The sequence below is a fragment of the Motacilla alba genome, chromosome 1 (assembly GCF_015832195.1).
Source record: "Motacilla alba alba isolate MOTALB_02 chromosome 1, Motacilla_alba_V1.0_pri, whole genome shotgun sequence".
Lineage (NCBI taxonomy): Eukaryota > Metazoa > Chordata > Aves > Passeriformes > Motacillidae > Motacilla > Motacilla alba.
Window position 1 is genome coordinate 74,196,277 of NC_052016.1, and position 22,458 is coordinate 74,218,734.

The following is a 22,458-nucleotide window of genomic DNA, read 5'->3' on the forward strand; positions in this document are numbered from 1 at the left end:
CTTGTTGTGAAAGGATCCTGCTTAGACAACTTGAGCAGGAAATTTTCAGACTCTTTTTTTTTTCTATGTATCAGTTATAAAATATTGCCTTGCAATTCTCCAGGATGGAAGTAAACATATATAATGCTTAGACTTTATTTGACACCAGGTCTACTGGACAAACAGCAGGAAGAACTTAAATGCAGATTTTGTATATGGAAATACTGCAAATTTGAAACACTGGAATTAAAGCAAATGTGAGATGTTTTTCACTGTTCTTCCACAAAGGGGTGCAATAGTGACATGTTAGAACAAAGCTTAGGTAATGTTTAATGCTAATGATGACAACTGAAAAATTGTATTTTGCACATCTTTCTCTTAAAATCATGGTTTTTTGTTTTGAACTTATGTGCAAGAATTCAGAATTTTGTTTTGTCATTCCTGAGATGTTTTTAGAAACAGTATATGTGAAACTTGAAAGTACTTCAGGCTGTTAAATAGTTCAGCTGCCAAGCACCAGTTCAGTTTGTTCAGTAAAGTGAACGTCTTGTGTATTCCACTGTAAAAAATTTTCAGCAAATTTTTAAAAAATGGTTTCTGCAAGTTCTGTTTGAACTGATTTTAATTGCCGTGTTTTTCAGGTATATAATTTTGCTAACTGCAGCTCAGTTGCTGTTTGTTTAAGAAGGCAGTTAACTGATGCAACTGCTTTCACAGAACTTCAATTAACAGGAGCCAACTTTTTCAACCTCTGTACCCACCCATTTTTACTTTATTCTAGTTGACCATAAAAAGTGGTGGGCACAGGCTAAGAGTTTTTTTAAAATTGCCTAGAAAATGGTAAATGTTTACAGCGCACCAATATAAATTTCTGATTTATAAGATACATAGTTGTTTCTAAAATCCCTTTTAGAGTAAGTTGAATTTCTGCTGTATTGAATTGGCAAAAGGCAGTGTGTGCTTTGACTGCTGGGTTGCATGAATGTTTCCTGGCTATCAAACCAGCTAAATAGCAACAACAGTTGAACTGCTATAACCTCAGCCTCATCTGCTGCATTCATTTTCACTTTCTTATTACATGCAATGATCTTTTCTTTGGAAGGCTATGTAAATACATTTATCCTTGATAGCTGTATCCCGTGTAATCTTGGTTTCTATGGGGAAATCCGTTTTAAAATTGTTGTGTTTTGGGAAGTAATTGTGGTGTGATAGCCAAGTTTCCTAGGTTTCCTAGGGATATTGCAGTAAAAATAAAAGAACTTACTGTAAAAGCAGGTGTGATTAAAAAAAAAAAAACAAAAACCACAATGCTTTAAATGGTTATCAATTAGTGATAATCAAGGTTACTATTTTCTTAAGAAATGACCATTTGAATCATCAGATGTTGCAGTTAAAAATGCTAATCTTTCCGTCATGTTGCACACTTGCCTTATTGCATAAAGCATACTACACCTGTGTTTACATTGCAAATTTTTATGGCTTCTGTGTTTTTAGAAATTGTATGCTGTCAATTGTATGAAATATACCTGGAACTTTTCTTTATCTTCTGCTGTTTACAGGTAGCAAAACAGGGATCTGTCTTCCTTCTGCATGGAAGTGCAATACAGCTTGCTCTTGAATGCTTACTTAATCTGTGGTTTCTTGTCTGTATTTCTTCTTTAATCATATATCAAAGAAAGCATTAGGGATGGAGGGCATGCAATAGCTTTTGCATGAAAACAGTGCCTATTTTTTATTCTTTTCACACACACCCCCAAATGCAACATTTTAAGGTATCAAGTTAATCTGGGAATAATAACCTCTGTGTACGTGTATGTGGGTGTATATCAAAAAAGCTCTTTCTTCTTTGTTTTGTCTCTTTTTGTTTCTTAATACTGGCTTTGCGGTTTTACTACTGTATTTTCTAGTCTTTCTTCTTGATCAGAAGAGAAGTTCTGAAAAAGTTTTATGGATGTGAGACTTACTTGCCTGAGACAGTGCGTATGACTAGGGTGGGGGAAGAGAGAGGAGTATGCGTTACAGACTTTAAAATTTTTTTAATCCTGTTAGAAGGTTGGATTTTTTTTGGTGTTAATTTAGTAGAGTCAAGTCTTTCAGAGCCTTAGTTTCCTGATGCAGTTGAATCCCTATACCAGCATGTTACTGCTGGAGGTGTGTGTGGAGGGGGTGTCATGGTTCTTGCTGTTAATGTGCTGTTCCTGCTCAATGTACTTGCTCTTGCATTTTTCTTTCTGATGCAGACTCGGCGCACTGACCTGGCAGAAAACAAAACAAACTGAATCTCTTAATTTCTACACACCCTATAAAAGTTTATGTTTTCTTGGGGGAAGTTAGCAAGTTAAGTTGGTTGTTACTAAATAGGTTTTGGGTTTGTTTGGAGTTTTGGTTGGTTTTGTTTTTGTTTTTTTTCCTGTTTTTGCACTGTTAATCAAATAGGGTCTAGGTTTGGCACAAGGAAGTGCATGGGACCGTGTGTCCATTAGCAACTGTATTTTTTTGATTGATCTGCCTGAGTGTAAGCTGCCTGAGTTGTACAGCGATATAATCTTTACCTTTATGGCATGCCCTAGAAATATTATTTAGTAATAAAATATAGTAAATTATTGTCACAAAATGTTGAGCTGATGTGTTTTTAGGTTTGTAGTTTTGCAGTGGCAATTTTGCTAGTTTCTACTTTGAATTTCTGTCTTGTTCTTCTAGGTCCGGTTCTATGAAGTAGTCCGTTCCTTAAGAAGAGAGCTGAGTGATCTGCAGACAAAAAGGGAGAGTCTGACAGAAGAACTAAGTGGGTACAGATCCCAACTGAAGTGTCTGACAGAGGTCTGTGCTCCTTAGTTATCTCAGTTCAGAAACTGTGAATACATATATTGTGAAAATATCATTTTCCGAATCATTATTTGTGTATAAGAAAGTTGTTTTTGCTGTATAAAAATGACTGCAAGGAGAAGAGGGTGGGGAAGGAGGACAAGAGGAAATAAGATATATTCATCCTTGTATAACAGGTAACTTACTATGGCTACCTGCAAGATTTGCTCATGAGACTGTTCAGGGTAGTCTCTTACCAGCTGTGTTGTGCTTTCTGAGGGCAAGATTTCAGGGTGGGAATGCTGGACAGGGGATCTGCCCAGCAGCAGCTGAAGACACTGTGATGGTTCAGTGTAAAATCTTTGAGCTGGGCATGTCTTGGTAGTAGTTTGTATTTTTTAAAGTTCTTTGGAGTTGCATCTTCTCTGTTATGCTTTTCAATTCTTTGTATTTTAATTTTTGTATTTCTTTCTATACTAAAGAAAAAGATAATTTGATTTCATGTAAGATATAAACACCAGAAGTAGAGAAGCAAATTATATAAATATTTTAAATTTTTATTCTTTAGGAGTTAAGGGATTGAAACAGTATAAGGAATTTGGTTTTTCTAACATATTTATCAATGTTTATATTATTCTTGGTGTGTATATATATATATAGCTAGGGTGATTTGTATTTTAACTTAGTTCTTCATGAGTCTGGAGTTGGGACAACAGTTTTAGGTACTCAAAGTATATTTATCCAGGTCGTGGCTAGTAGAGATTTAAATGACATTGTCATTTTACTACTTCTGAAAATATGTTTTAGTTATTGCCTTTTTTTCCCTGTGAAATTTGCTTACGGAATAATCAGGTGTAAGGGGAAATTCTTTATATAAGTTTATCTTGTGAAATTAATGTACTTTCATTTCTCATTCTGATTGAATTAGAGAAAGTAGTCAGTGAAATTTATGCATTTATGTGCTGCAGCATTGTTCTGTGTCACCATCTCTGGTCATAATTGAGATTAAACTATTCCTGTTAATTTTTGTCTTGCATAAGCATTTTCCTTCACTGTACATTTAATGTGCTTTGATTTAATAAAAAGGAGGATTGCAGCCTTTGAGATTTGCAGCCTTTGAGATTTGACTGACATCTATTACTTCTGCTGAAGCAAATTAACAAGATAGTCGATAACAATAATAATTAAAGTTGTGCTAGAAACAGTTTTCTTGGGACATTGATCTTTCTTTGAAATAGACTTGCAATTGTGTTCTTTTTGCACCACATGGTGGCAGTATCCACCTTTCCCACTGATGTATTTCCTAAAGTATTTGGAAGCGCGCTGTGCTTTTCTTTTATGGACAGGCTTGAGAGTCTCTGTTCTGATTCTGGCAAGTTCAAGTTTTACCTTGTGACTTGCTGAGTGTCACTGCTACAAAGTACCTCAGAAAACAAGGTAAAAGGAGCATCATCAGGATGTAAGGGTAATTTAGAATCTCTAATGTGCTTGCTGCACAGGAGCTGACATACCTCTGTATCTCTTGCCATTTATGAAAAAGTGATTTCAAGATGTAGTGCTGGGGTAACTTTTTTGAGCTCTTCACTAAGGTCAAGCTTTTTTGCAAGGAATTTTATCAGTAGGAAATAAAGTTTTATTCAGAGCCTTCCCTAATCTCTTACACTACTTTACTGGATTCTTTTTTTTGTATTCCAGTAGTTCTTGTTTTTCCAGGTACATGAAATATAGTTTCTGAAGTTTCTTGCCTGTTGTTTAATAATTTATACTGTGCAAATCCTTCTTCTGGGTTTCCATACAGTATTCCGTAACTTTTAAGTTTTCTCTAATCATTGGAATATTTCTGTTCTCTGTGTAATTTATCAACAAAGTCTGTTCTGAGTTTAAAACTTATTTAGGAAACTAGTAGTACACGAGTTTGAAATACAGTCATCACTGAAGAGAAGACAATTGTTTTTTGGGTTTTTTATTTTGTGAGAATAACCTACTTCCTACAGTAAGAATTCCTTCTTTTTTCTACTCTTCAAGATAATTAAGGCTTTTCTTAATGAGTTTCAACACAGGTTTCTTCCTTCTTTTTGGTACATAGAAAGGAACAAAAAAAATATGCTTAGGCCAAATCTTGGGGGAGGAGGATTATGTTGGCTTTTCTGGTTGTCTGTGGCTGATGGACTAGGTTTGAGCAAGTTTTATACATTCACCCCAAAACAAAATAATAAGAAATATTAGGTAGTTTGTTCTAGACTCATAGGAAAGATTATCTAGCCAACCAAGACCTGAAAAAGTTTGAAGGGAAATTTGAACTTAATAGGTTGAGTCAACTTTAGGAAAATTTAAGTGTGAAACGAATCCATCATATAAGACAACCATGCTGACTCTATAACTTTGTAAACTTTGCTTGGTGTGCTGCTGCTCTTTGCCCTTAAAGGCTGCTGAATCTGTAACACAGACCCAGTAGGGTAGGGGGCTGTTTCTGACAACTGGTAGCAGAAAATGGCTTGTGAAGACTGATTCCTAGCACTGGAACGTGATGTGATAAAGCATATTTGTTATTCTGCTTTCTGTTTATAAAATGAACAGTGTAAGTGGTTGTGCTGTACAGCTAAATTAGTGGCTCCCTGCACACAATTGGTGCATCTGTGATTTAGATCAGTGCAGTTCCTCTGGTTCCAGGTACAGCAGCCACAGCCTGGGGGGAGCCGGTGGAACTGGTGAAAGCCATGTTCTTGTACTGCTGACTGACTTGTTGCTAAATGTAGGGTACAGGCTTGTTTTAGACCTCCTTTCACAGTGCTCAGTACTTCAAGTATAAATAATGTTGGCACCACCAGCTTTGGAGGTAAAGATAGAGGAGGAAGTCCAACTATAGTGGGGTATTAGCAGGAGCTTCCCAGAAATAAAACCAGCTTCTGATGTGTGCATTCCCATGCTGAACATCAGTTTACTATTTTCAGAGTTGTTTGTTTCCAAAGTGGTTAGAACCTTCCCTCAAACAGATGTAATTTACTACTAGTGGGTTTCTCTCAAGGCTGGGAGAGTGTCTGGGAAGGAAATCTTGCTTTCCTTTGTACCTCCAGAAGATTAAGTATTGCTTTCTTCTTCTGGCTGGGAATTTCTTGGCAATGTTTTCCTGGAATTTGGTATTGATACAGTTTTATCAGGTCTCCCTTTTCTTCAGTCATCTTTTATATAAAGCTGCCTTTGGGATTTGTAATAAAATTTATAGCATGAGAGTATCTGAAAGCTGTGGTTATCCTAAAGACAAAGCTGGTTATGTGTAGGACAAAGATCTTTTCTAAGACTTCATCTCTGAATCAGGATTAGTAGCTGTCAGGTTTTGCTAGACATAACTAACAGTTTTCTCTGTGATAATGTTTTCCAGCTGGAGGGAAAACATATCTATAGTCTTCAAAGAATAAACTAAGCTTTTGTACTCAAAGGATCACTTGGCACTAGATGTGTCTGAATGTTAGAAAACTGAGGCTGTTGTTGCTACTCCAAAAGGACTGGGATCCCTAAGGTTTCTCCTAAAGTTTACATATCTGTAAAGACTGCACTCTAGAGCTCTTCCCCAGCCCTCTGACACCACTTCTTTCCAGCAGTGCCTTGATCGTTTGGTCTTCACAACTCTCTTGAGACAGATGAGGTCTTGGTCTTCGGTGAAATACGTGCCTTTTTTTTTTTTTTTTTTTTTGCTATTGTTGATATTGTTCAGGAGAACAGCTGCAAAGATGATACTCTACCAGTAACTGTGAGCTTGAGGCAGCACTTTAATATTTCCAAGACTTAAGAAAATTTCATATCTGTGAAAGTTCCTTTTCTACCCAATACCTTTCTACTCTTCCGATACATAGCTATGGCTCCCATTGACTGCTGGCTGTGGCTCAGAAGTATGAGATTGTTTAATTATACAGCTCTGTAGTGATCTCAAGGATCCTTTTCAACTGAGAATATTTCACTGAAAATTCTAGTAAGCTCAGATCCAGAGAAAAAAACTTTTTATTCCTCTACTTTCTTTTGCTATAGAAGAACTTATTCCAAAGCTTTTCTTTTCATATGCTTCTTGAAGAGTGTCTCTACTTTGGAGTAGCTCAACATTTTTGTTCATAATTTTTAGTGGTAAATAGTGACCTGTCTACAGTCAGATTACCAATTTCCCATCTACAAGCAGAGTACCAATTTCATAGCAAGTTACTAAAGAGATGTCTTATTTATCCAATTATGTATAGCTTCTTCATGACATTTGGGCAGTTGCGTTCCAATAAATAATGTATTGACCAGTAATTTTTGAATGCAGAGTATGTAAACAATTGAAGCAAAATGTCATCTTTACGAAGAAGCAGCACCTCATCCAAGTAACTGGAGGGAATTGTTTTCACATCACAATAGTACAGTAGCTTTACATTTGTCTAGGGCCTTTAGGATATGAACAAAGTGCTGGCTTTTGTAAGTGATTCTTCAAAGATGCAGGTCTTTGTAAAAAAAGCTTTTTAAAAGCAAGATCACTTTCTTTTACAGGTTTATCTGTAGATGGTGTAAGGAAGTCTGTGCTGCTTCTGCTTGATTGGCTGATTAATCTATTCCCTGTGTTTCTATTTATCTTCTTATCTCCAAAGGCTTTTTGAAACATCAGTTAATTCCTATCATGTATTATGTGTCACTAACTTAGTTCAAAAAGTATGTCACCTGGATTTTGCACTTGAAATTCAGATAGGTGTTTATTTCAGTGACTGCTGTAAACTGCTGCTCATTGCAGACTGAAGATAGCAGTGAAGATTAGTATCATTAAACTGGGGTTTGCCATTAGATCTTCAGTTTCTCTGTCAGTTTGGGATTTTAAGTGGTGCAGATCAGGCAAGCTGAGAATCTTCTTGCTTGAAACATCACCTGTGGACAGTGTTTGTAAACCAAACAAATGCACTTCTTAGCTGACGTATGCCCTGTAGAAACCACCACTACTGGGTTTCTTAGGCAGCTCTGTCAAGAATTTCTTTAGGCAGTGGTTGTCTGTCTGTCTCACGCAGGACAAGTTTGGTTTTTCATTTGTTTTAACCGTCTCATCAGTCTGAGTTTCTGCTCTCTGCAGAAGCAAAAATTAAGAGGATGAAGAAAAGTTATGAGGTGTTTGGAGTATTATAGCCATAACATTCAGTGTAAGGGAGTTCTGTTTGCCCTTTAATTATTTTAGGGTTTGTGGGCTTACTTAAGTTAGTGTTATTTATTGGTATTATTTTCAGTACCTCCTTTCTGCCCTTGAAAGAGCTCTGTATCTTGATTCTTCTAAAAGCCCCTTTTTTGCTGCAGCAGGACAAAGCTGTTCATCAAGATGTTCAAGCTATCTTTTGAAGATAAACGGAAAGATAAAGCTGTTCCATTGCAGAGATCTTAAAATCAGTTCAGCGTATATGGACATTGTTAGAAACTAAATTAATTTCATCACATGCAAAGCAATGCTTCTTCTAGCTAAGCACAGGCAGCTTGGTTGTAAGTCTTTAAGATGTATTGGTATGGAAGTACAGAAGCTTGGGTGTGTGCTACCTGGAGATGTGCATACCATATAAGGGGTTTTGTGTGTTAGCTTATTTACAGCCTAGACTGGGTATCTGCTTGCTTTGTCATGTTTCTTCATGTGTTTGAAGTATTACTTTGACACCGTAAGATTAGGTAGATGAAAAGCAGTGTCCTGTGCAGTATAATTAGTGTTTCTTCAGGAATTATATTAAATTTTAAAAAAACAAACATGACAAACCCCTCCAATTAAGGTAGGTCTTAGTATCATTTTTCCAAAGCAGAATTTAACTCTTCTTTCCAGTTATCATGTTAATGTCATGTAAAAGTATGGCATGGAATTACCATACTGTTGCGTGACATTAATAACTGATTTATTAAATACAATTCAAAAGTAAGTTTAGGTCTCAAGTATTAGAAGGAGCTGTTTTTGCAGATATTTAGATATTCTATTAGTTGTTGCTTTAAAGCTGTCTGTGACAGAGGTTTTCCAGAGGTTAACCAATTTAATTTTATACTTTTGGTAGTTGTCTTCTAACTCTCAGCTAGATAATACTGTAGGAGCTTCAGTAGCCCACTCAGTGAAGGGTGTGTGAACTGCAGCATGGCAGAATGGCATGGAATATCCACCGAGGAATTGTATTCTAAACTTAACTTTAAATGTAAATTGAAAGATTAAGTGCCCTTACCAACATTTCCTGTTGCAAGATGAGTCATGTTTGCCCTGGATTACAGGGTACTTGCACCATTATGGTATATATTTGAAACTTAAGCTAATTTGTGCACACCTTTTAAAATATCTGACTGAGACTACCATTATAATAATGCCATCTTTATAAATAATGACATGTAAACTGACTAAAGAAGAGAATGTTTCATGGTGTTAGTTTGCTTAATGTATATTCATTCATTAGGGGAAACATAAACCATATATACCAGTATGTGTTAGAATGAATAACAATCACGTCTTTACATGATGTATTTTTAATGGTAGACCATGCAGAATCCTCATAAAAACTTTCTGGATATTGTGATTTTTGTGATTTATGACCTGAAGTGATTTTAGTAGAAGTGAGGATAAGTAGGTATGTGAAATATAAAACAAAATATTCTTTTTTATCAGCAGAGCAGGTAAAATATGGCTAGTAGTTTAGGGAGCTTTTCTGTAGTGTCTTACAAATATTTAGGTGTGTTTTTTCAAGAAGGCATTCTGTCAGTGTTTCAGCTGATGATGTCTGTGAAGTTTATCAGTGTCCTCCTGTCATATACTCTATATATGCTGTTGCCCTAAACTTCCCTTGTCTATTGAAAACTAGCTATATAGTTATCCTCCTATAACTGTATAAAGCATAGCTTTCAGCAATGTTGGAAAATTATGCACTCATACAGTGTCTTTTACTGCAAAATAAATGTCATTTGCAGCTGCTAAATGCTTGGTTTAGTAATGACATCTTAAGGGTGTGCTCACCTTCAGTTAATATTGTCATATCCATTCATAATAATGAGATAGCATAATTGATAATCAAGCATCCATTATTGAGCTTGCTATCAAGCACAGTGGTAAAAAACCTGAACTCAGCAGTATTCTGGAAAGTAGGATATGGAAAAAATCTAAATGCCCAGGAGTATTCTCAAATTTTTAACAAGCAACTCTTTTTGTAGTCCATCAGCTTTACCTTGTATGAGTGAATGAGCATTATTATTTTGGTCATTCTTGTGAATATATTGCTAAGTAGTACAGTATTTAGGACAAGTAAGACAAGTTTGTGAAACAAGTACCTATGTAGTAGAAAACTGAAAAAAGGAGTCTAGATTGGGGATTAAGGTAGAAAATTCTTGTGGAGAGTTGGAGGTAATGAGTGTGATTAGGAAATCGGTTGATCTTCAAAAGGAATACCTAGTATTTTAAAAGATTGCCACTCTCTGTGTGTTCCCTTGCTTTGCTTTTGTTGTTTTGGTTTCCAGAATAATCTGTAACAGTATGTGAGGACAAAAAAGAAGGGAAAATGGAAATTATGCTGATGGACCATTAAGTAAACTATTTTATTTTATTTTATTTTATTTTATTTTATTTTATTTTATTTTATTTTACTTTATTTTATTTTATTTTATTTTATTTTATTTTTTCTTCCACCAAAGATTTCCATTGTATGCTTCAGCAAATCGGTTACCTGATACAATAGCTACAATTTTGGAGTAACTGGCCGAAATCTCTCAGATAATGACAGATCTTGCTAAACTTTCTGAACAAACCATCCTCTTTCTTTCTTTTTTTTTTTCAAATTAACTAGCAAGTATCTTCACAAGTCTCTTGACTTGTTTGAAAATGTTGTAAAGGTGGTGTGACTTTCATTCTCCTAGTATAGGTTTGCAGATCACCAGCTGTTTATATGATGGTTACTGGTCTTGGAAGTTGTGCTAATGGACAAATGCATTGGAAAAAATAGATGCATTTAATCAAGTATTTTTAATAAGACGAAAATAAGTTGAGTATCTATATAGCTGGTTACTTTGTGATGTGTGAAATTTCCAAATACTGAGACAAATGAAAGCATTACTGCCTGAATATTCGTAAGAGGTTTTCATGAAATTTAGTTGGTGATTACTTCAAGTAAATATCAGTGCAGCTGTGATCATTTCAAAATGTCTCACTTCCTAGAGCTATGAAGACGAGAGGAGGAGTCGGTCAGAGCTTGAGGTCAGATGCCAGCGTTTAACACTGGAACTGGCTGATACCAAGCAGTTGATTCAGCAAGGTGATTACAAACAACAGAACTATGATAAAGTAAAATGGTAAGTATCTCTGTAATTCTAGTTTAACTAACATACAAATGTTAATAAAGATCAGTCTTGATTGACCAGACTTCTTAGTTTTGTTTTTGGCTTACACACACATATTTTTTCTTACCTCATACACTAATGGTTCAATTACCTCCTTTAGTATATTGCAGACCTAAAATGAAGAACATTCCAAAAACTATTGCATCAAATTATCTTCCTAAAAGTTTATATTTTCAGATTTACAATGTTTTCAACAGAGCCTAGCAGTCTCATTGCAGCTAAGGAAGTGGGAGCTGTTGATGGCAAGCATCTTGGAACAAGTCCTCTTTTTTTATTCGTAGTTTAATAGCAATGATCTAACAAAAGGCCCTGTGCTCTACTCTGTGATGCTTACCGAGTGAGTTAGGAGGGCAGGACCTTGGGAATTAATATTTACAACTTAAGATATCTTTGAAACCATAAATTTGAAAGGGCTCTTTTGAGAGCTCTGGCAGATAATCTCAGGATTACCTTAGTGAGTTTGTTTAACTGCAGGAAGTTCCTGTGTCTAGCTTTTCTAAAATACGTGTTGTACTGTTATAGTCAATGTTTTGAATATCCATCTTGCAAAAAGCAATTGCAAAATAGTTAAAATAGACTTCTTGTAAATATACTCATAGATGTATACCTCACAGTATATACCTCCACCTTCCAAATAGCTTTTTCAGTGTGCTCACAAGTGCAAGAAAGCTGGTCTTTGGCACATTTGTGGAGAAATGTATTCAAAAATGGGGATTATGAATAGAAAAGACCCTGTCAGCTCCTTAGTTGTTCATATGGAATGAACTCAGGGGTAGTTACAGACACAAATGACTTTGCCCACTAAGTCATTTGAAGGGGAATCTGTCTTCTGGATTCACAGCATTTTTGGTTCACAGCTATATGTACAAAAACAACGCTGGAATCTTTCTGGCATCTTGTTGCAAATAGGATGGATTGGTGCTATGATTTGCTTCGTATATGCAACTGCATCTTAATAAGTGGATTGTAATAACTTTTCATGTGAATGGCCCCAGTGTTCAACAGTGTGCATTTAAAATAGTCTTGAGTTGAGAAAAGCATGAATGAACGTGCCAAAACTGTATTTGAGAGAGTAGGTTGTATTCAGCTGGGTAGGCACACATGAAGAGGAGGGGAGAGCTCTGTTGGCTTAACTGCACGAGGATATTTGGGTGCACTGCAGGAGTAAATCACTTCCAGACTTGTTTCTGCCTTTAAAAAACACGATGTCAAATCTAGTTCTGCTGTGCTACAAGTTATCTCAGTTTTAAAGTGATGCTTTGCTTAATATAGTATTGGTTAGCTTTTTTCTAAACTGCAAGCTCGTACTGGCTCATTCATTTCACTGTTCTGAGAGGGTGAGTGTGGAGACATAGCGATGTTTCTTTGTGCATGGAGAAAGCACTTTGCTCAGGATACCAGCACAATTTTTTGCAGCTGTGTCATGTATGTTTTAAACATGACAACCCACTCTGGTATCGAGGCTGTATGCAGGGGAGAGTACCTACTGAGAACAAGTATACATTGCTTTCTGCTCTGTTAATAAGATGGTAATGGAGTTGTTTCACTTTTTCATTGGACTTCTATGTCTGCAAAAGATTGAAGAGAATGTCATGGGAAATAGCATCAGAAGCTTGATAAAGCGAAAACAATGGATAGGGATATTTATAGATCATTGCTAAGAGAAGAAATGTATAGCCCAAAGTTACACTAAAGAAGAATAATCAGAGGAGAATGCGATAATATAGGATGGGAGTTTGAGAATTGTAGAATTTTCTTTGTTTCTGAGTATTTAAATAATCCTCAATTGTTTCATGTAAAATGATACTGTTGCAGGTGTTAATAAATCTAAAAGGTCAAGATTATCACCAGTTGTTCTGTGAGTGACTGGTTGGAAGAAGTCAGTGTCGTGAACTGGAAGAAGGCTGAGAAATTAAAAAGGCACAGGAATTTTGTTCATTACACTTTATGCATCTAATTTAACTTTGCCTTCACAGTGAACGTGATGTATTTGAGCATGAATTGTCAGAACTCAGAAGAAACTATGAGATACTGGAAGTTTCATACAAAACACAAACTAAAGAAAGAAATGACTTGGCAAAAGAGGTAAACATAAATTTCTTACCTTAGTAATTGTGTACTTCTTCATCTCGGGAATTTGACTCTTTGTCTAATCAAGTTTGTCCGGATCATGGAATAATTTAATTCTAATGGTCTCAAGAGACCAACTGCTTCAACCCGCCCTTGCAGTACAGAGCAAGATTAGGTCAAGTTGCTTAGGGCTTTGTCAAGTTATTAATGTCTTCAACGATGGAGAGTCCTCAGATTTTTGGACAATCTGTTCCAGTGTTTGTCTGTTCTCTTGTGAAAATGCGTTTGTAAAAACTAATCAGTTGGTACAGCTTTTTTCTGTTGCATCTTGTCCTGTCACTATGTACGGCCAAGACTCTGGCTATTTTTATGTGTTCCACTTGGATAGCTGAAGCTAACAATAATATTTTCCCCAACCAGATTTCTCTCCTGAAGACTGAAAAAAGTTCCAAGTATTTCTCTTAACCCCTTGTGCATCATATGCTGTAGTTCATGACCGTCTTGGTAGAGCTCTTCTGGTCCTGTTTCAGTATGTTAATGCATGTCTTTAGGACATGCATGTCATGGGATATAGCACTCCAAATGTAGTATCACAAGTGTGGAACACAGGATAATAATTTTCTTTACCCCACTGTCTGAATTGTTGCTAATATAGCCTTGAAGCCACTTGGCCTTCTTTGCTGTCAGGGCAACATTTCTGTCCCATGTTCAGTTAGTTCAACAGGTGTTTGCCTATCATCTGGTCTGTATTTTGCCAGCTTTTCCATAGAGCTGTTACAGGAGCTGGCTGAAAGCCATGCAAAAGTAAATGACATGGACAGTGGTTCCCCCCATCCATTTTGGTCAGGTTTGATAGGTCTGGCCTTGGTAAATTCCTGCTAGTTTTTCTGTCACCTTCTCGTTCATATTCATGGATATAGCTTCCAGGGGAATTTACTTCATAATCCTTGCAGGGACTGAGATTACATTTACCAAACCAACTGAGTGCTCCTCCTTGAAGGAGGATTCTGGTGATCAGAAGCCTTGATCCCTTGCTATGATCCTTCAAATGGCTGGTCAGCCTCACAGCAACATAGGCTATCTCCCTCAACACTGGTCAAGTGCTTCCCATTTTTTCCGAGGCGTTATATGCATGCCATTTTCCTAGGTATGTGACTTAGAAGGCTGAAGCAAAGACAGACTGAACTCTGCCAATAAGCTCAGGAACCTGGGAGGCCCCAGGGGAAAATTTACCATTGGAAGATGAATGCTGTGAGTATGCTTGATATGGTTTAACTCCAGCTGGCAACTAAGCCCCACACAGCTGTTTGCCCATCCCAGTGGGATGGGGGAGAGAATCGGAAGAGTGAAAGTCAATAAAACTCATAGGTTGAGATAAAGATCCTTTAATAGGCAAAGCAAAAGCTACGCACACAAGCAAAGCAAGTCAAGGAATTCATTCCCCACTTCCAGTGGGCAGGCAAGGATTCAGCTACGGAAGCAGAGCCCTGCAAGAATAGTGTGGAAGATGTTTGTGTGTTAACGCTTTAGCAGCTGAACAAATGAGACAGACTACTCCTTAGAGTATTCAGGGAAGATGTGTTCCTTAGTGTCTCTGTGTAAATAACAGTGTTACAGATAAAATAGTGGCTAAAACTGCCACTTTAAAGATGGCGTTGCTCTGCCTTATTTTACAGGTAGCTATAGAGATTGTCAGAAATATTAGGGAAAAAAACCTGAGTTTCTATTAGAAAGTACCCCTGTGGTGTCAGTCTGAAGGCTTTGTTAGTCTTTTTATTCCTCTCTCTAGCATTGTAAGAGGTCACCAAAAGTCAGGTTTGTTCTCAGCGTACAACAAAGGCCAAAAGGGTACAACAAAGGCCAAAAGGTCCTGTGCATCAAGTTTGTACATACATATGAAGTACTGCAGAATAGCAGCAACAATGGCTTTTTTCGTTAACTTAATACTAAATTAATCAGAGTGAGTAAAAGTAGCAATACTTTAAACTAAAATACCACTTCAGACTGTGTATTACTTAAATCTGGAAGGTTTCTGCTGATTTTTGTGTGTACTGATACAGTATCAAGTCCTGTATTGGAAGAACATCCAGTTGGAAGTTTTTACACAGTACTTGTTCCAGAGGAGGAGTAACTGCTTGCTTTTCTTTGTGTAGTAGTCTATGATGTCTGTTCACTATGGATATACATAGAACATATTACTTGGAGAGAGACCATGTTTATCTTTTTTTTCTTAAATCAAATATAGAGCACGCATTTATACCTCACCCTGAGTGTGATGCTCAGCAAGTGGGCTGATGGAGAAGAGCACTGTTTGTATATAAATTCATCTGTTTAACTTCTTGCTCCATGTCTTTGACTCCAGTATCTTCCCTAAGTAACCTTTAGTCCTTCTATGACTTAGAAAAGGTGATTTCTGTCTAAACAATGTACATGATGTCTTTATAGCTGTAGGAGGCATGTTTCTGATAAGTTATTAATTTATCATTCTTTGAAGTTGGTATGTGAAATCCTCAGGAGCTTAAATGGCAAAATTCTTTAAGGGGATGAAACTGTTTTGTTAGCACGATTATTGGGCCACCTTGCAACAGTGCCCTTTATGCTCTTTGCCTGTTCTGTAACTGTGTTAACCTTGAATGGATGGAGACTACTTTCCCTCACACTACTTCTTGGTGTAGGAAATATGGTTGACCTGATGACAAGGGTGGCTATTCTCAACATGTTCTTGTTCCTACTTTAGCATCATTTCAGCCTTCTGTAGCAACACCAGCTCTTTGCCCTTGTCCACAACAATTGTGCCTTACATCAGCCCCAGAACTATCAGTTTTACCATTTCTTTACGGAGCAGTAATCACCCTGGTGCCCTTAAACATTTCACTGCTGTTCCTGAGAATGTCATAGTCAGTATGACAGGTTGGCACCAAGATTCTCCATCAGTATTTCTGACATGGCACTATGCAGTACTGCTGCTATTCAGTGCTTCAGCACTGTTTAGATACTGATGTAGATGAAAGGACCTCTTTTTTCAGGGGCTAACTATTGGAAATAAATAATGAAAACTCATAAAATTATATTGTTAATAAAGTAGTTTTTTCAGCTTAAAGCTTCATCAATTTACTTAAACTAAAGTGTAAATAGAGTCTTTTGGTTCAGATGATTTCAGAGAAGAGAGTTAAAATTAGATTGCAAATATGTGTACATAGGTTAAATACTTATCTTGAAATTTGTGTTAAAGTGTTCTTTTTAATACCTTTTATAGCTGGCAACCGTACAACAATCCCTCAACTTGTTGCAAAAAGATAAAGATTATCTCAATCGCCAGAACATGGAGCTTAGTGTTCGCTGTGCACACGAAGAAGATCGTCTTGAAAGACTACAGATTCAGCTAGAGGATGCCAAAAAAGCTAGGGAAGAAATGTATGAAAAATACGTTGCATCCAGGCAAGTTATTGTCTGTTCACTTCTGTCAGTAGACAGGTTCTTTAAGTGTTTTCTCTTGTTTCTTGCACAAATCCCATTTAATTAATTTTATTTTTCAGAAAGTTAACCCATATTTTTTTAACTAGAAGCAGAACACCTATCTTGGGTCATATTATGTATCACAAACATTTTTTTTAAACCTTTATAAGACCACAGCAGTGGAAGTAAACTTTCAGCATAAATTTGGGCATTTATGGCAATTATTCTTGTAGGTTTGCTCAGTTAATTATAGAACAAACTTCATGTTTTCAATGAATATCAATAAATCTTGTGTCCTGTATAACAAGTGTGCTAATATGACTCTTCTGATCGACAACTAAAACAAAAATTGTTACCTTAATGAAAATAGAAGGGCATTCTTGAAATGATTAGTTATGGAGCTTCAGCCAATATCAGAAGAGTTTTAAATATTATTTTTCCTTTTACTGCAGTCACTCAAAGTTTTTTTTAATTTGTTTTGCATGTTTATATCTCAGAACTGTGTTCACCTAGAATTTCTGTATTTTAAATAAAAAATTGTCTTACTTTTGAAAATTTAAGAAATCATTCTTCTTTTTTTTTATGATAAATCTCTTTATTGTGTAAAAGGTCTTCATACAGTATTTGCTATAGTGTGGCACAGTTGAGGAAGGAGAAGAAATAAGTTTACTTTTATCTTGAAGGGTCAACTGAAATACACTGTCTCAATAAAAAGAAAACCCGGAAAGTTTTCTTTTACAAAAGGAAACAGAAATAAAATATAAGGAAAACCTGACAGCAAGCATTCTCCATTTTAATATTTTGGGACTTCTAGTTTATGTGAGGGAGTTTTTGACCAGCTCAGGTACTCATTTTTAAGAATTATGGGCTATCGCATGATGGGAAATCAAATCTGAAACCTTTTGCAGTTGTAAATGCACGTATCTTCATAATATGCTTTTGTTTCCAAACCTGTGATTTTTACCAGTTGCTTAATTGCTGAATTATTATTCTTGAACATTAACTAGATGCTATAAAATTTTGACATTCCTTAACTTTTAAGTGCTTACAACATAACCCTATTTTTGTAGGAGAGATTCTTTATGAGATTCCTTACAATCTGTCATGAGCTTCCAAAGATACAAAAAAAGTCAATATGTCTCTGAAATTAAATTCTTTTTATCCTGATTTCTTCTGATATCTGTTGCTTAAGAACTTTGTGTTTTAAATAATTCATGTGCTACATTGACAGGATAAATTCACAGATTTTGGGGGTTTTTGACTTCACAAATCTCCACTCCATTTAATTTTCAGTGTTTCTTGTGATGGTTTTTTCCCTTCATATGAAGTGCAGATATTACACAAAGAAGTCTTGTAGTGGCATGGCAGCATTGCAAGTCAATAAGTTAATCAGTCCTTACCCAGTAATGAAGAAGAAAGTGAGGAGTTATATGGTTACTTAATATAAGCACTTATGTAAAGGCTGACAAGTTTTGGAAGAATGTTAATGTTATGTATTTAATCAATATTAAATAACTTTAAAAATTTAAATTTGTGTGCAAAAGACTTCTGTTTATTCATAGTTAAATATTATTTATTCCTGGTTGATTTTCATTTAATTTATACAGCAACATAGGCTGATAAGTATTTTAAGTCATTGAGAGGTCAATGAGTAAAGATTGAAATAAAATGTAAAATCAAGAAGAACTCTGCTGTTGTAAGGCTGTACCTCAAGTTTTGATATTTTGACTAGTGCAATATGTTTATTTATTTACAGAGACCACTATAAAGCAGAATATGAAAAGAGACTGCATGAAGAGTTGGAACAAATAAGGTTGAAAACAAATCAAGAAATTGAGCAGCTAAGAAGCACCTCAAAAGAGATGTATGAACGTGAAAACAGGTAGGTAAGGTGTAGGCAATAACCTAATTGATGAAGAAATGACCAAGCACTGTTTTGTGCTTAGGTATAGCCCTAGCTGACTAACTCTTTGAGAGGTGTTCAAAATGTAACAACTTAAGCTCAGTTGTAAAACTGATGGAGTCTTGTGAAAACTAAAATGAAATTATACTTGTACAGTAAGTTTATGTTGTTATATTTATTATTAAATGATGGACAGCCAACATTATCACTTGAAAAGGAATATTAAAATTCATGTTCTACATAACATCTGGTGGTTTGAAGTTTGTTCAGAGGTATGGTATTAGTTAATTAACACGGGATGACAGTTTACAGGTCATGTTCTAGGGGCAGTCTTGAAACTGTGCTGGGAATCCAGAATAGAAAGTGTTGATGCAGAAAATAAGGCAGGAAAAAAACCCAAAGGATATAAGACGTAAGCCTGTATGAAGTAAATCTAATTGAGTCTTTAAGAGCATCTTGATTAAAAAAACCCATTGATTTCCTGTAAATTACTGTAAAATTCTCTTTTGAAGAAGATTCTAGTCCTGCGAAGACTTGCATGATGAGTTTGTATGTGTGCCATCTAGTTGAATACCATGGAATTCATGGCACATGCATAAGCCTTTTAGGGGCTTGGGGATTTGGACCTTTGGCACAGAATTTCTTATTTAGCTTGTTTTTTGCCTATTTTATTGCTTTGAAATGGGAGGACTACTCAATAATTTCACTGTAGATGTCCTGAAAGTGTCGTGTGGAGAAGGAAATGACAGTAGTAAAATGATATTTGTGGCATCAGCATCTGTTCCTCTAATAGGTAGTTTTGCTGGGAAGAGTGGAAAAAGAACATGGCTTCTGCTGTATTTCAGTCAACAGAAAGGTTCTCATTAAAAAACAATTACATCATTGTGTAGTTTCGCAAGTGTGAGTAAAATACACATATACATCCACACCACTTCCTCTATGCAAGTCTATTTTGAATTACAAAGTATGAATTTAAACATGCACTCCTTTGGAGATTTGACAAGCGTCTGTATATCATTGAGAAAGCTACTGAAAGATATTTCATTTGTATCTGGAACTACTTTACAGAAGTTTTTTTCCCTCATTTTGAAATAATTACTTCTGAAATGCAAATCCCTTAGATTTGCCTACATGTTTAGCAAAAAAAAAAAAAAAAATTAAAAGAAGACTTTCTAGCATATCTTCTTTCTAGAAAATACTAGAAAATCCACCGTAAGGCAGTCTGCCTCAATGGTAAGACAAATGGAACCTCAAATTGTGAGCAAAACAATTTGCAGTGAATTTGTGTAATGTGATGAGATGCTATTTGTGGCTGAAAATGAAGTTAAGATGCTGGTTTCATCCTTCTGCTCAAAGCATAGAATGGTATTACAGCTAAGCTAATCCAATATTCAGTTGCTCATGTACTTTGCCAAGCCTGATGTGCCTGATAGTTCCTTTGAATTTATTGGCGAGTATTTTACGCTTGGATGAATCAGTTCAAGAAACTAAAATGGGAGGGGGCCACTAATGAAAAGGTGATGCTTTCATGCCTAATTTTTTTGGCATCAGTATCACTTGTATGGTTGCTGTAAGCATGGGCTATGTTTGCATTAGCAAGCATGAGTGAATTCACTGGGCATGTGAATGTCTGCAAGAGGTTTGACACTGGATTACCTGTAGTCTGTTCCCATAGATCAAACACAATTTAGTAGTTGAGCGTGTGAGATGCTTTCCCTAAGCACCTTTTCTGATGTGGTCGAATCTGACTGGAATCCAGTTTGTGCATTCTAAAACAGTTTAGAGATGTGACCAAGTGCAATAAATGACAGTTGCGAAGAGGTTTGTTTGAAAACCTAATAAAGAGGCCCATGAGCTGCTACCTCCCATGTCTTCATCTTGCTACCCCCCATGCCCATTCTTGATCCTCTAGATAGTATTTCTGTCCCATTTCAGAAGGTTACTTTCACTTGTGTGATGGGCTGTCTAGATAAGGCCCCAGTACAGCCATTTAGGTAGGTGCTTCACCTGCTGTGAAATGGCAGTCAGACAACTGGCAGCATCACTGGTGTGTCTGCTGGCTCTCTAGAAAGAGAGTATTTCAACAGAAGTACATCACATCTATGATTGTGATCTTGTTGGTTGAATAGTCCCTCACTTGTGTCCTTTTCCTCCTATTGCATTTTCAATTGATGAGTTGTTCAGCTAAGCAAAAGAGTTTATTCTCTAAATGAGTCTCTGTATCTCTCCTACTGTTTCATTTTTATGTCACCTGTACTCTGATCTTAAGGATACAACTCTGGACTCCTACTGTAAGATATTATGTGCTTAATCTTAATGCTGTTAGCGAAATACATTGCCATGTTCCCATATTTTGGTATGAGTCACTTTTAAGGAATCTAATCTTAAGGTCAGTCCCTGAATTTCTTCACTAAATTCTATAGCCTAGTAACTCACTTTTTAAAGAAAATTTTGTTATCTTTCTCTAATAGCTAGTTAACTGCTACATAATCCTTATGTTAATTTTTTCTAAGTGGCTGTTTGCTGTTCGTATGAATTATTTTGAATTCAGAGAAGTGCCACTGATAAAATTCATTCTAGAAAATAGTCTTTAAACCTGAAATTATATACCCTTAGTGTGATACAGTGACCTAGATTAGCATTTACATGAGCATAATAATTTTCTATTTTCCTTTGTATCCTGACTTTTAACTTTTCTACAAAACTTGCCTGAGCCTTTAATTTCATTTTCCCTTAAGTCAGAAAGTTGTTGTGGGGAGAGGAAAAAAAAAAAACACTTCAGTAGGAAGATTTTGGTTGCATCCACATTAGCAGATCAGTTCAGATAAAGAATGTGGTGTTGAAGTGAAATCCTCTAGTCATAGCTGCTAGCCATGGTTTTAGCTTGCCTTGCAGCTGTGCTTGGATTTGCTCATATTTGTAGCATATGAATAAGATTCCTTTTAGATAAACCAAGATTGAAAGGAATCTTTAAGATCATCTAATATGTTTCAAATGCTGGTGAATGTTCATCATAGAAGCAAACAAGCAGTAGAGTAAAATCCTTAAAAACAGTCATAAGACGGATATCTGATCCTCAACAACCACTGTTAGCTCTGGCAAATTGGCTGGTGCTCTGTTACACTAAATATTGGACTTTGAGTTTATATACAGTATTTAAGCAGTGCTTCCCCTCATTACAGTCTACTGCAGTGTTAATTTGTAGCCTGCTTGCAGCATAACAGTCTATTAATAACTAATTCCAGTTTTTAAACACAAATACTATATGTTTTATTCTTAGTATCATGCTGTTTTCATTTCTGTTGGTCAAATAATAACTGAGGTAGTTGGAACATCTGGACTGATCCCTGGTTATAAAAAAAAGAGGATCGATTGATTGTAATAAAATGTTATTTTATAGTTCTTTGCAGATCAAAAATATTGCCAGCAATAAAACCCAGGAGGAGACTCCAATGATATGCAATAACATATACAGCACAGTAACTAGACAATTAGTTGCATGTGGAAGTAGGATTTCTATGATTACCTAAACTTTTCTTGCTCTATCAAAAGTTGTGAATCATCTCAGCTAGGCAGACAGCATTCCTGCAGTTATTCCCAAAGCACCAAGGAGAATCATTGAAATTTATTTAATTCCTGCAAAAAATAAATAATTTTTAGTTCTAGTATTCTAGAATAATTAGTTACATGTTTCCACATGTAAATAGGTGATTTAATAATTATTTTTTTACAATTTCAGAACTGGAAGCTTTGCTGGTATATATGAAAATACCTGAAGTAAAGCCTCTGCAATAGGTGAATAGATAGACTCTTCTGTCAGTCTATGAGAGTTGAAGGAGGTAGCATTGAAATTTGGATCAGAGAGCAGTAATTAATGAAGCAAAGCAGTCTTGTTTCTA

The 22,458-nt window shown here is 35.9% G+C and overlaps 1 protein-coding gene across 8 annotated transcripts in view; it reads left to right on the forward strand.

Moving 5' to 3' along the window:
- The window catches only part of PIBF1 (progesterone immunomodulatory binding factor 1), a 109,825-nt gene that overhangs the window by 9,085 nt on the left and 78,282 nt on the right, over nucleotides 1-22,458 (forward strand). For all 8 annotated transcript variants that reach the window (XR_005255778.1, XR_005255779.1, XM_038127307.1 and 5 more), the window contains 5 exons: nucleotides 2,680-2,799; nucleotides 10,949-11,082; nucleotides 13,107-13,215; nucleotides 16,457-16,638; nucleotides 18,413-18,538. Coding sequence is in view for 6 of the 8 variants with exons in the window: in XM_038127307.1 (XP_037983235.1) it covers nucleotides 2,680-2,799; nucleotides 10,949-11,082; nucleotides 13,107-13,215; nucleotides 16,457-16,638; nucleotides 18,413-18,538 (671 nt within the window). In the remaining 2 variants the exon portion in view is untranslated. The remainder of the gene's footprint in view (nucleotides 1-2,679; nucleotides 2,800-10,948; nucleotides 11,083-13,106; nucleotides 13,216-16,456; nucleotides 16,639-18,412; nucleotides 18,539-22,458) is intronic.